The 15,043-nt window shown below is 43.0% G+C and overlaps 1 protein-coding gene across 4 annotated transcripts in view; it reads left to right on the forward strand.

Moving 5' to 3' along the window:
• The window catches only part of wu:fj29h11 (uncharacterized), a 140,162-nt gene that overhangs the window by 37,710 nt on the left and 87,409 nt on the right, over positions 1-15,043 (forward strand). For 3 of the 4 annotated variants that reach the window (XM_052032944.1, XM_052032947.1, XM_052032945.1), the window contains one exon: positions 11,554-11,892. In XM_052032944.1, the coding sequence (XP_051888904.1) occupies positions 11,554-11,892 (339 nt within the window). Of the gene's footprint in view, positions 1-4,345; positions 4,443-11,553; positions 11,893-15,043 lie in introns of those variants that run through there. The other variant, XM_052032948.1, reaches the window with a different exon arrangement.

Below are 15,043 nucleotides of genomic sequence, written 5' to 3' on the forward strand. Positions count from 1 at the left end.
AAGTACAAGAGGACATGGCTTTAGGGTGAAAGGGGAAAGGTTTAGGGGGAACTTCTTCACTCAGAGAGTGGTGGGAGTGTGGAATGAGCTGCCATCTGACGTGGTAAATGCGGGCTCACTCTTAAATTTTAAGAATAAATTGGATAGATACATGGACGGGAGAGGTCTGGAGGGTTATGGACTGGGTGCAGGTCAATGGGACTAGTGGAATAAAGTTACAGCACAGACTAGAAGGGCTGAATGGCTTGTTTTCTGTGCTGTAGTGTTCTATGGTTCTATAGTTTCCCAATAGAGTGAGTGATTTGAACACAGATTTGAGCTACTGCTGAGTTAGGGGCCTATGAAGGTAACAGTTATGTTTCTGGACTTTTTGTTGCCTTGTGTCTATTCATTTGACTAAACATTTTAATTAACTAGAACTTAGAACATAGAACATTACAGCACAATACAGGCCCTTCAGCCAACAATGTTGTGCTGACATTTTATCCTGCTCTGAGATCTACCTAACCCTTCCCTCCCACATAGCCCCCCATTTCCCTATCATTGATGTGTCTATCTAAGAGACTCTTAAATGTCCCTAATGTATCTGCCCCCATAACCTCCGCCGGCAATGTGTTCCACGCACCCACCACTCTCTGTGTGAAAAAAAAACTTACCCCTGACATCCCTCTTATAGCTTCCTCCAATCACCTTAAAATCATGTCCCCTCGTGTTAGCCATTGTCGCCTGGGAAAAAGTCTCAGACTGTCCACTCGATCTATGCCTCTTATCATCTTGTACACCTCTATCAAGTCACCTCTCATCCTCCTTCTCTCCAAAGAGAAAAGCCCGACTCACTCAACCTATCCTCATAAGACATGCTCTCTAATCCAGGCAGCATCCTGGTAAATTTCCTCTGCACCCTCTCTAAAGCTTCCACATCCTTCCTATAATGAGGTGACCAGAACTGAACACAATACTCCAAGTGTGGTCTGAGCAGAGTTCTATAAAGCTGCAACATTACCTCGCGGCTCTTGAACTCAATACCCCGACTAGTGAAGGCCAACACTCTATACGCCTTCTAAACAACCCTATCGATCTGCGCAGTAACCTTGAGGGATCTGTGGATGTGTAGATCCCAAGATCCCTCTGTTCCTCCACACTGCTAAGAGTCCTGCCATTACCCTTGTATTCTGCCTTCAAATTTGATCTCCCGAAGTGTATTATTTCATACTTTTCCGGGTTGAACTCCATCTGCCACTTCTCAGCCCAGGTCTGCATTCTATCAATATGCTGTTGTAATTTACAGCAGCACCACCAACCTTTGTATCATCGACAAACTTACTAACCCATCCTTCCACATCCTCATCCAAGTCATTTATAAAAATCACAAAGAGCAGGGGTCCCAGAACAGATCCCTGCGGAACACCACTGGTCACCGACCTCAAGGCAAAATACACTCCATCTACCACCACCCTCTGTCTCTATGGGCAAGCTAATTCTGAATCCATACAGCCAAGTTTCCCTGGATCCCATGCCTCCTGACTTTCTGAATGAGCCTTCCATGAGGAACCTTATCAAACGCCTTACTGAAATACATGTACACCACATCCACTGCTCTACCTTCATCAATGTGCTTTGTCATTGTACTGTATTTGGGGATATTGAAATCAGTAAGACCTGGAATATTTTTAAGAGTTCAAGATATCAAAAAGATGCTATGTAATATGGTAATTTCAATTTTAAAAATATTGTTAATGAGACTGCTAAGTACCTTAGTAACTAAATGTGATTGCAGCCTTTTAATTCTGATAAAAGTGGCAGATTTATTAGTAGGCTATATTTAGTCTTAGGAACAGCATCATGTGATTTCCATGACTATATGTCAGACTAGCAGATCCCTTAGAATGCAGCAACAACGACTTGTGTTTATATACCATTGTTAACATGTCCCAAGACACTTCACAGACGTATTTAACAAAGAATATTTGATATCAGGCCAGTGTAATATTGGGACAGATGACTGAAGGCTTTTCAAAGAGGTTGGTTTTATGGAGTTCCTTAAAAGATGAATGGGAGAAGTAAAGTTGCAGAGAATTTAGCTACGGGGAATACCAGAGCTTAGGAACTTGGCAAACACAATGATTAAGCTTGGAACTGGTGGAATGCAGCAGCATCAGAGGAGATTAGAGGTAGAGAGGATCAATACTAAACCAAAGTAATATGTTTAACATTGAAGTGTTGAGTGGGAGTTATTGTGGGGTGATGGATAGGCTTAAATTTTCAGAAAGTATACAAAAAGGTGAAAGCGCATTGGAATAGTCTCATATTTAGGTAACAAAAGATTGGAATTTGCTTTCAGCAGCAAATTAGCTTAAGGTGCAATGTTACAGAAATGAATTAGACACTTCTAGTGATGTTATGGGTGAATGATCTTCAGTATATCTGAATCAGGTAGGGCAGTGAGGTTGTGAAAAGTCTGGTTTGGTGGGGGGCGAGGGATTGTGCCAATGGTGAGGACCAAAGAACATTGCTTTACTCTTTAAATACTTGGAGGAAATTTTCTTGTATTCATTACAAAATATTGGGCAATGAGTTGAACAGACAGAAGGTGCTGAAGTAAAGATGAGATGTCCTTGTACGGTGTAACTTGATTTTGAAATGATATTGTGAAAGGGCAGCATGCAGTTGAGCACAGCTTCTATCCCATGGTGATAAGACTACTGAATGGTTTCCTTATATGATGAGATGGACTCTTGACCTCTCAGTCTACCTTGTTTGACCTTGTACCTCATTGTCTACATGCAATGCACTTTCCTGTAGCTGTGACACTTTACTCTGCATTCTCTTATTGTTTTTACCCTGTACTACCTCAATGCACTGTGTAGTGAATTGACCTGTACGAACGATATGCAAGACAAGTTTTTCACTGTACCTTGGTACAAGTGACAATAATAAACCAATACCAATACCTTGAGGAATTCTGGACTGAACAAGGAGACTGAAAGTTAGGAAATCTACTAGTTGTTTTAAGACAAAGAACCAGATCCTCAGTCTTTGTTTAAAATGGATTCTGTGTTTTAATATTGGAAACATTTTCCTCCTGTAACAAAATATCAACAGAATAATGAATTCATTGTCAAGTTAACATATTTCAGTCTGGTTGGTTGTAAAATACTTATGTCTGGGGAAAATTTGTTCTGGGAGAGATGGGCTGGTGAACATTCCTAAACTCACTGCTTGGGTGTGGCATAACTTCAGCGATATACATTTTTGCATAGTGGCTTTGAATAAAACTCACTAATTGTAATCGATGCACCATAGAAAGCATCCTATCTGGATGCATCACAGCTTGGTATGGCAACTGCTCTGCCCAGGACTGCAGGAAACTGCAGGGAGTTGTGGACACAGCTTAGCACATCCCAGAAACCAACCTCCCCTCCATGGACTCTGTCTACACTTCTTGCTGTCTCCCTAAAGAAGCCAGCATAATCAAAGACCTCACCCACCCTGGGCATTGTCTCTTCTCCCCTCTCCCATCGGGCAGAAGATACAAAAGCCTGAAAGCACGTACCACCAGGCTCAAGGACAGCTTCTATTCTGCTGTTATAAGACTAGAGGTTAGACAGTTTGGTCCATATTCTTTGGAGTTAGAAGAAAATATCTCAACATTTATCCTGTCAAACCCCTTTAGGAATTTGTACGTATGTTTGAATAAGGTTACGCCTCATTCAAACATATAAGATCCTAAGGCGTTTTGACGGCGTAGATGTTGAGATGTTTTCACAAGTAGGAGGGTCATGGAGAGGAGGGCATAGTTTCAAGATAAGGGGCCAGATACTTAAAACTGAGGCGTGTAGAAATCTCTTCTGAGGGTAGTGAATCTCTAGAATTCTCTGCCCCAGAGGGTGGTCATTGGATATATTTAAGGCATAGATAAATCTTTGAAAGATAGAGGAAGTGAGGTGTATGGGGAACTGGAACAGAAGTGCAGTTTGAAGCCAGCATAGATCAGCCATGAACATAATTAACAGTGAAAAGGCTTGAGGGGTCTGGCAACCTCCTCTTGCTTCTGTTGTCTTCTGTTTTTGTGTTAAATTATTTATTTTAATTTTTGTTAACTTTATTTGCTTTCCTGCCAGAATCATGACATTTTATCACTTGAACAAGCTTAATGTTTTCATAGCAAGGATTACGTAGGGAAAAAGTGATTTCAGTATTGTTTTCGGCTTGGTTCTTGACAGCACTGTAGTCTGACGCTTGATCAGTTTCAGTTTTGTTTCATCATCACACCCTAGTGCTTCTCATTGGATGAGGAGTCTACAGCTGATGCCATACAAGGAAGGAGACTTACAGTATTTAAAGAGAAACGTTTGGAGTAAACCAGTAGTCTGTTCTCATTTTACTCAAGAGCTGATGAATATGGTTGGTTTTTCTGTCTGAATTTGTACTTCATTTGTATGGTAAGTCAAAACTAGATGTTGTATAAACAATATCTCTTCTTGATTTATGTAAATATTTCCAATGTTATCTGTCACTGCACTTTTTACTGACAAGAAGATCTGTGTTTCCCTGTGGCACTTAAATGAACAGATTGCAACATTGCTGTTTAGTAATTTAAACGTTTTCTTCATTGGAAATAACAATTTTTTTGTAACTTCTGTATCTAGCTGTGAGAAAACTAAAGGGTTTCCTTTATGTTTTCCTCTAGTGTAAGTCATATACTGGTCTATTACATACAGTGGGCTGCCAACTGACAGTTCTCCAGAATCAGCTGCTGGGCAGAGTGTCAGTGTAAACCTCGGGGAATTCATTTGTACTTGAAGTCCCATTAGAGTGTAAAACATGATGGTGCTGGAGGAACTCAGCAGGCCAGGCAGCATCCGTGGAGAAAAGCAGGCGGTCAACGTTTCAGGTCAGGACCCTTCTTCAGGACTGAAGATAGGAAAAAGGGGAAGCCCAATATATAGAAGGGAAAAGCAGAGCAGTGATAGGTGGACAAAAGAGGGGAGGCGGGGTGGGCACAGGGTGGTGATAGGTAGATGCAGGTACGAGATAGTGATAGGCAGGTGCGGGGGAGGAGGGGAGGGCAGATCCACTGGGGGATGGGTTACAGGTAAGGAGCGAGGGGAAAAGGCTAGGAAAGGGAAGAGGAGAAGGAGCATGGCAGGGGGATTAGTTAAAGTGGGAGAATTCAATATTCATACCATTAGGCTCTAAGGTTCCAAGACGGAAAATGAGGTGCTGTTCCTTCAGTTTGTGCTTGGAATTCTCCTTGCAGTGGAGGAGTCCAAGGACTGTCATATCAATGATAGTGTGGGAGGGGGAGTTGAAGTGACCGGCAACGGGGAGATGTTCTGCGAAACGGTCACGTCGTCTGTGTTTTGTCTCACTAATGTAGAGGAGGCCACACTTGAAGCACTGAATGCAGTAGATCATATTAAGGGAGGTGCAGGTGGATCTCTGTCTCGCCTGAAAGGACTGTTTGGGTCCCTGGATGAAGGTAGTGTAGGGGTAGGTGTTGCACCTATGGCGAGGAGATGTTCTGCGAAACGGTCACCTCGCCTGCGTTTGGTCTCACCAATGGCGGGGGCAGTGGAGAGTTCCCGGGGTGGGAGCAGGATGGGTGGGGGAGAGGCATGAACAAGGGAGTCACGGAGAGAACAGTCCCAGTGAAAGGCAGAAAGGGGTGGGGAGGGGAAGATATGCTTGGTGTTGGGGTCCCATTGGAGATGGCAGAAGTGGCGGAGAATGATGTGTTGGATACGTGGACTGGTGGGATGAAATGTGATGACAAGGGGGACCCTATCCCTGTTGGGTCTGGGAGGGGTGGGGGTGAGAGCGGAGGGACCCTTCTGAACGCTCTGCTCTCCATTCCCTGTGCACTAACCCTGACATTGTCATCAAACCAGCCGACAAAGGTGGTGCCGTACTGAACTTGACCTTGCAGAGGCCAGATGCCATCTCTCGGAGACTTCCTCCTACCTACCCCTGAACCATGACCCCACTGAGGACCACCAGGACATTATCTCCCGCACCATCACTGACCTCATCACCTTGGGAGATCTGCCTTCCCCACAGCTACCAACATGATAGTCCTGCATCCTAGGATTGCCTGTTTCTATCTCCTCCCCAAAATCCACAAGAAGGACTGTCCCGGCAGATGTATTGTCTCCACTTGCTCTTGCCCCACAGAGCTCGTATCCTCCTACCTGGACACTATCCTGTCCCCCTGGTCCAATCCCTTCCCACCTACGTCCGTGACACATCACACGCTGTCCAACTCTTCCATAGCTTTAAGTTCTCTGCCATGCACAACCTCATCTTCACCATGGACGTCCAGTCCCTATATACCTCCATTCCCCATCATGATGCCCTCACCGCCTTACACTTCTTTCTTGACCGAGGCAGAACCAGTCCCCTTCCACTAACACTCTCCTCCGCCTGGCTGAACTTGTCCTCACCCTTAACTACTTTACTTTCAATTCCTTTCTACAGACCAAGGGTGTAGCTATGGGCACACGCATGGTCTCCAGCTATGCCTGCCTCTTTGTTGGTTGAACAGTTTCTGTTCCAAGCCTACTCTGGCCCCTTTCCTCAACTCTTTCTCTGCTATATCGACAACATCATTGGTGCCACCTCTTGTACCCGTGCGGAACTTGACAGTTCCATAAATTTTGCCACTAATTTTCACCCAGCTCTCCAATTTACTTGGACTATCTTTGACATCCCTCTCTCCTTCCTCAATCTTTCTGTCTCCATCTCAGGAGATTCCTTATCCACTGACATCTTCTACAAACCCACTGACGCCCACAGCTACCTTGATTACAGCTCTTGCAAGGATGCGATCCCTTTTTCTCAATTTCTCCACCTCCGCCACATCTGCTCCCATGATGAGGGTTTCGACGCCAGGATATCTGAGATGTCCAACTTCTTTTCTAACTGACGCATCCCCCCGCCCCCCAAGATCAAGAGAGCTTGCACCCATATCTCTGCCATTTCCCGTACCTCCGCTCTCACCCCCACCCCTCCCAGACCCAACAGGGATAGGGTCCCCCTGTTCCTCACATTTCATCCCACCAGCCTACGTATCCAATACATTATTCTCCGACACCCCTCCCATCTCCAACAGGATCCCACCACTAAGCATATCTTCCCTACCCACCCCTTTCTGCCTTTCTCAGGGGCCGTTCTCTCCGTGACTCCCTAGTTCACTCCTCCTTTCCCCCCCACCCATCCCGCTCCCGAGCTGGGAACTTTCCACTGCTCCCGCCATAGTGCAACAACTGCCCCTACATCACCTCCATCTAGGGACCCAAACAGTCCTTTCAGGTGAGACAGAGATTCACCTGCACCTCCCTTAATATCATCTACTGCATTCGGTGCTCCAAGTGTGGCCTCCTCTACAATGGTGAGGCCAAACGCAGACTAGGTGACCATTTCGCAGAACACCTGCGCTCCGTAACCGCAACCTGCATCTCCCTGTTGCCAGTCACTTCAACTCCCCCTCCCAGACTATCACTGATATGACAGTCCTCAGCCTCCTCCGCTGCCAGGAGAATTCCAAGCACAAACTGGAGGAACAGCTCCTCATTTTCCATCTTGTAACCTTGCAGCCTAACGGCATGAACATTGAATTCTCCCTCTTTAAGTAATCCCCCCCACCTTCCCCACACCCCCCCACCATGTTTCTTCTCTTTTCCTCGCCTTTTTTTCCTCTCTCCTCTTACCTTTGACCCATTCCCCAGTGGATCTGCTCTCCCCTCCTCTCCTGCACCTGCCTATCGCTATCTCGTACCTGAATCTACCTATCACCGCCTTGTGCCCACCCCGCCTCCCCTCTTTTGACCACTTATCACTGCTCTGCTTTTCCCTCCTATATATTGGGCTTCCCCTTTTTCCCATCTTCCCATCCTGAAGAAGGGTCCTGACCCAAAACGTTGACCGCCTGCTTTTCTCCACAGATGCTCCCTGGCCTGCTGAGTTCCTCCAGCATCATCTTGTTTTTCATCTAGATTCCAGCATCTGCAGTCCTTTGTTTCCTCTGTTAGAGTGGTTTGACTAATACCATTGAAACCAGATATTTCCCACGTTGGAGGGTTTTGCTTTTAGAATAATTCAGTGTACTAGCTTTCCAGTGTGCTTGGTCAGATTTTGCCTTTGTAGTAACTGAGCCTAATGGCCTGAATTGTACTGGAACTTCAGATGAGGGCTGGATGCATGGTTAAATGTAAATCTCTAAAAAAAAAATTACTGGTGAATTTGTACTACTCTGCCATTAGTTTTGTCAAAACTACATCTGATTATCCAATATACCATGGCAATGCAATGAATGACTAAGGGTTGTCACATTTGTTCTTTAGGTGAGAATGAAACATGCCACAGCAAGATATTACTTATCATTTCAAATGCAAGTGCACTTTTAGTGACATGCATGTTAGTTAATACCAGGCAACACCTATTGCACTCAAAACTTGAAGGGTCCTTCTGGTGCTAATCATTATTAGTTTTAAGAAGTAAATATTTTTCTTTTTTACTTCTTTTGCCTTTGTTCCCTTTCTGGTACCCGATTTGGCATTGAATTCACCCACTCTTATTTCCTGAGTGGTCTTGACAGTATAGATGTGGAGAGAATGTTCACTCTTGTGGTGGAACCTTGAACTAGGAGTTGGCATTTAAAAATAAGGCAGATGAAGCAAAATCTTTCTGAGGTTCAAGTGTCTTTTGAATTCTGTTCCTCAAAGGGCGGCGGGAGCAGAGTCTTTGGATATTTTTAAGGTAGAGGTAAATAAGTTATTGATAAGCAAAGGATTAAAAATTACTGGGAATGCAGATGTGGAGACTGCAATTAGGTCAGCCATGATTTTATTGAATGGCAGACGGTTAGGGTTAGGCAGAACAGGCTCAAAGGGCTGAGTGGCCTACTCCTGCTAGTTCATAAGTTCAGATGTGCACTTCATCCCTTGGTCCTTGCATGGTTTATTTCTCGTTCTTTCTATCTGAATGGTTGAAGCAGTACACAGTTGGATGCTTACTAACTCACATTTCAGATGTTTGCTTTTCTGCCTCTATTAGCTTGCACTTTCTGCAATTTATTACACCAAAAAGTTTAAAAATTGAAGTCTAAGAAATGACAGATGCCTTTTGATTACCTGTTACAGTAAATATGATTTGATGCATTTTCTTACCTTGCACCAAAGGGATTTTTATTGTACCTTTGCAGTCATAACAAATTAGAAAATTTGTGGGTGCCCCAGCAGATCCAGGGTTTCCAAAGTCCATGAATACAGGTCCTGAGGTCTGGAAGAGTGACAGAGGAAAGTCAGGCACCACTTGGAGAGGGTTGCTGAGCAAATGCTCTTGACTCTTGTAGTTGTGTGTCATTTTGAAGCATTGGTTTCTGAGATTTGACTATTTCTTTTATTAATTTATGGGATGTAGGGGGATCATTGCTCTTTCTAATTGCCCTTGAGAATGTGGTGAATCAGTGTATTGAACAGCTGGAGTTCTGCTGGAGAAATTATTCCACAATATTGCATTGGATTATGACCCAGTGATGATGAAGAGGCGGCAATATATTTCAAAGGCAGGATAGTGTGTGACTTGGAGGGAAACCTGCAGGTGGTGATGTTCCTATGGGCCTATTACCCTTGTCCTCCTTGGTGGCACAGGTTGTGGCTTTGGGAGGTGTTGTCGGTAGCCTACTGGAGTAAATGCAGTGCATCTTGTAAATGGTATATATTGTAACCTACTACATCAGTGATGGAGGGAATGACTGTTGAGTCACATACTTTGTTCTGGATGGAGTTGACCTGATTGAGTATTATTGGAACTGCACTCAGAATATTCTATCAGGCTCCTGACTTGTGCAAAGGGTTTGAGGTGTCAGGGAAGGAATTGCTCACCACAGGTTACCCAGCATCTGCCATGCTGACCTTGTCACAGTACGTGCCTGCTTTAGGTGATTTTCTGGGTTGTGACAACCCCAGGATATGGAAAATGGGGAGAATATGGTAATATCAAGTGTGAGTGATTAGACTCTTTCTTATTGGGGGAGGAGGTTGTTTGGCTTGGAAATGGTATGAAAGGTACTTGCCACTTATCAGCCCATGTCTGAAGGTTGTTGAGGTCTTGATGCATGTAGGTGTAGACTGCTTCTGAGGAGCTATTATTGGAATTTAATGTTCTGCGACCATCGGTGCTCATCCCCACTTTTAAACTTGGGATAAGCTAGGAGAAATTCCATGAAATCTTGCTGGATAGGGAGGAATATCACATGTGATAGAAGAAGGAATATTTGCTCCACCATTCAAAAAGATATGGCTGATCTTTTACCTTAGAATCACTTTCCTCCACGAACCTCATATCCCTCGTTCCCTTGAGATTTTCAGGAGGTTTAAGGGATAAATAATGACCAAAAGATCAGGGTGAATTTGCTCAACTTGGATAGATCTTTTGTAACTACTGGATCTTGTGTTAATAAATAATGTTTTGTTTATTGAGGGGAGGAGAAACTATCTTCCAAAAGTACTTTTGGAGTGATTTTATTAATAAAGATTGATGGGTAACTATTCATGTGTGGTTTTCCCATTATAAATATTGATATGAGAAGTTTCACTGGAAGTAATATTTGTGGACACTGGCAAGTAAATACAAGGTGGCAAGTGAGATGCTCCAGCCAACAACTTGGCCCCATCTCCTACCCCACCAATTATATCAGCTGGGTGGTCGAGCGCTGGGACCCACTAATCCAACCTGCAGAACATCTGGAAGCTACAACCCATTGGGCTAGTGGCTGAAGATTCTTCTGAGGTTTTCTACAAGAGGTTGGGGGGCTCTGGGCTAGGCTTGGGCTGTGAGTGGCACAGTGGCTGGGCCTGGGGGTGGATGGAGACAGTGCAGCTCAGAAGAGAGCAGGTGGCAGAGATAGGAGAGTGTGCAGCTTGTGGGTGTGGGTGGAGGTGGACAACAGAGGAATCAAGGAGGAAAAGATGAGCTGAAGGAAGTGAAGAGGTACCTAGGAATACAGCCTAACTAGGAGGTGTCTGACTTGGGTACATGTCCACCTTGAATGTGAACAGTTTAGTTGGTTCATGTAATTACCTTGGTGGCTAGACCGTATGATAAGAATAAAAATTAAGTATTTATTTAGAAAAAGCACACAATGAGAATTACCATCTGTTTGCCACCAGAGGGGGCATGTTACTTCATTCATCTTCTGCTGTTGGGGACAAGCTATCACGCTTTCTGTCCTGCATTGTGATGATAATATCTGTATATGTCTTGAAGTTGTAAATTATAGCTAACACACACAATAAAGGAAATAGTAATCTCAGGCCTTGTCTGCACTAAAATCATTCTAACTGTACTGATGTCACTATGATTTGTGCTGCAAATGTAAAATTTTACATGCTTTTGTATGCTTTCAACTTGCACTGATGCTTTGGGACTAACCTTTGGAAAATGTGTAAGACTAGCGTGATTTGTCATACAGAATTTCCTATGCACCTGATTATTATATACCTTTATGCATTCTCCTTAATATATAATTGAGCATACTGTTTTTGTCTACAGTTCAACTGATGGAGAAACTGCGAAGTCAGATATTGGAACTCTTTGTGACTGAGCCTGATGGTATTCTTGAAACAAAACTATCTGAATACTACTGGAAGAAATATCGGCGGAATTTAAAGACAAGCTCTTATGGATTTAACGGCATAAAGGAACTGATCGAGTCCATGGATGATGTACTAGATGTAGTCCATGTGCCAGGATTAGGCAACATAGTCAAACTAAGGGCCCAACGAGATGAACAGAACAAAATTAAAGTCGGATTGTCAGCTTTTGTGCCGGGTGCAGGTGTAAAAAGTGCGGAGACTCCAATCAAAAGCTTCCCAAGTCCTCAGCTGCAAGGTACTTAAATATTTTAAATTGTTACTATTGATTAAAATTCTCCTTTGTGAAATAGAGATTATAAGCAGTCAATCAATATGGAAATGAAGTCTGCTTCGGCTTTCGTTGAGGTAATGGCTGAATGGACTTTTTTTTTGTTTTACTTGTGTTCTTTCTTGTAAAAATTGTGTATAATTTATGTTTAATTGATGGTTTACTTTGAATGCTGCTTACATGATGCTATGTGCCTGTGATGCTGCTGCAAGTAAGTTTTTCATTGTACTTGTGCACACATGTACTTGTGAATACGACAGTAAACTCAACTTTGACTTCGAATGATATCCAATTCCACTTTCCTGTTCTGTCTACATTCACATTGTTACCCACAGTAATCAAAAATCTATTAATCTCAATCTTGAATATACTCATTGTCTGAGCTCTTGAGACTGAGAATTCAAAGGTTAAAGATTCACAAGTGGGGTAATTCTTCTTATTCCCATCCTAAATGGATGGCCCTTATCCTGAAACTGTGAACTTTAGTTTCAGATCCTCCGGGCATGGAACTAGACTTTCAATATTTTAATTTTCTGTCTCATAAAGAATGTTATATGTTTCTGTGAATTTACCCTTCCTCCTTCCAAACCCCAAAAAAGAAAGGCATTTTCTGCTTGGTTGTTTCTTTTAGGATAACCCACTTATCCTTGAATCATCATTGAATACAGTAGTGGAACACTGATGTACTGGCCAGAGGGTCTGGTGTGCATCTTATCCGATCTTTCAGCTTTATGCAAGGGATGAGTGATGTATTTCCTGACCCTGTGGGAAAGGTTAAATGCAGATAGGTGGCTGAGGTATTTTAAAAGATGTAGGGAAGTATTGCTACAGCTGTGAAGAACTCTGATGTGACCACACCTGGGATATCACGTACAGTTTTATTCTCCTTATTGAGGAAGTATATACATGCGAAAGAGGCAGTGCAGCAAATATTCACCCACATTGATCCCTGGGATGAGGGATTTGTCCCATGATGAAAGGTCAAGTAAGTAAGGCTTATACTTTTTGGAGTTTGGAAGAATGAGAGGTGGCCTCATTGAAATACATGAAATTTTGACGGGGGCTGACTGGGTGAATCCTGTGTGGGTATTTCCATTGGTGGGGGAATCTAGATCTAGAGTCTCAGGATAAGGGGCCTATCACATAAAATTTTTTTTCTGGGGATTGTTAATCTACCCAAGGCGCTGTGGGTGTTGAATCATTATGTTCAAGACCAAGGCAGATTTTTGGACTTCTAAGGGAATCCAGGGTTACTGGCAACAGGCAGTAAAATGGAATTGATAATTGAATTATCAGATAGGCTTGACTAAGCTAGGGTTAGGGCTTGGAAGTTTTTTTTGGTTTTTATTTTTGGCTCAGTTCAAAGTACAGTTTCTGGTCTTGATATTTGTTAAAATTAGGTATTTTTGCTTATTTTAAAAAATGCATCAATTTTGTCTGTTTAAAATGCAATTAAATTGAAATCTAAAAACAACACAGGCGCTTTCAAAGTCAAATTACCTGGTTAAAACTGACTCCTGACAACTAGGGCACCATTCTCATGCCACAACCACATCCCAGAAACAAATACAATGAAAGCCAAATGAAGGCACAAGAGAGACTGCAGGTGCTGGAAATCTGGAGCAACATGCAAAATGCTGGAGGAACTCAACAATGGAGAGAAATCGACAATTCTCTGGGCAGAGAATATCAAAGATTCATGATCCTCTAAGTGTAAACAATTCCTCCTTATCTCCATCTTAAAATGGATAATGCCTTTTTTTAAAATTCAATGCTCCCATTTTGAGATTCCTTCCCACAAACAGAAACCTGGCAAGCCCCCTCAGAAACTTGCCTGTTTCAATAATTCTTCTCAGCTCCAATGAGTATATGCTCATCTGGCTCTATCTTATAGAGTATTTCAGTTGTCCTACAGTAAGGAGACTAAAGTTGTTCACAATATTCCAGGTCTAGTCTCACCAAAGCCTTGTACAATTGCAACATCTTTACTCTTATACTCCAGCACCTCTGCAGTTAAATGTAATGCAGTGTTTGCCTTCCTAATTACTTCCTAACTTCCTGCAATTTATATATGATGGCCCCACTCTAAATATTAGTTCCTCATTTAACAAAGTAGATAATGTCACATTTCCTAGATTACAATCCATCTGGCCCCTTCTTACCCAGTCTTTTAAGTAATTCATGTCCTATTACACTTTCTGATATTCAGGATTGTAGTTAGAAACATAGAAAACCTACAGCACAATTCAGGCCCTTCGGCCCACAAAGCTGTGCTGAACATGTCCCTACCTTAAGAGACCCATAGTCCTCTATTTTTCTCAGCTCCATGTACCTATCCAAAAGTCTCTTAAAAGTCCTTTTCATTGCTTGCTTTTTAATCTGACTTTCCTTAGCAAACTGCTACATATTCCACTTTCTTCCCTCATGCCAGCCATTAATTTAGATTGTAAATGGTGTAGCCAGATAATTGTTTGTTCATACTCTTGCCTCTGTTGACCAGACCTTGGTCCATGTTAGCCTGAATCCTGTTTGTCCTCTTGTTTTCTATTTATTTATTCAATTTTTGGAGTTCGGGCATTGCTGGTACACCACTAATTGCCCTTGAGAAAGTGGTGGTGAACTGCCTTCTGGAACTGCAGCAGTCCTTCTGGTAAAGGTGCTCCCAATGCTGTTGGGCAAGGAGTTCCAGGATATAGAGCCAGAAATGTTGAAGGAATGATATATTTCCAAGTCAGCATAGCATGCAACTTGGAGGGGAACCTTCGGGTGGTGGTTATCAGTGCACCTGCTGCACTTGCCCTTTCAGGGGGTACAGATTATGGATTTGAAAGGTGCTGTCACAGTAATCTAGGCAAGTAACTTTTTTTTAATCTCGTGTACACAATAACCACTGTGCACCAGTGATAGAGTGAATGGGTGTTCAGGGTGTTAGATGGGCTACCAGTCAAATTGGTTGGTTAGATGGTGTCAAGCATCTTGAGAGATTAGGCAAATGGAGAGTATTCTACCACACTCTTCACTTATGCCTTGTAGATGGTGGAAAGGCTTTGGGGTATCAGGAGGTGAGTCACATGCTGCAGGATACTTGCTTTTGTAGCCATGCTGTTTATGTGGTTGA

The sequence above is a fragment of the Pristis pectinata genome, chromosome 18 (assembly GCF_009764475.1).
Source record: "Pristis pectinata isolate sPriPec2 chromosome 18, sPriPec2.1.pri, whole genome shotgun sequence".
NCBI lineage: Eukaryota > Metazoa > Chordata > Chondrichthyes > Rhinopristiformes > Pristidae > Pristis > Pristis pectinata.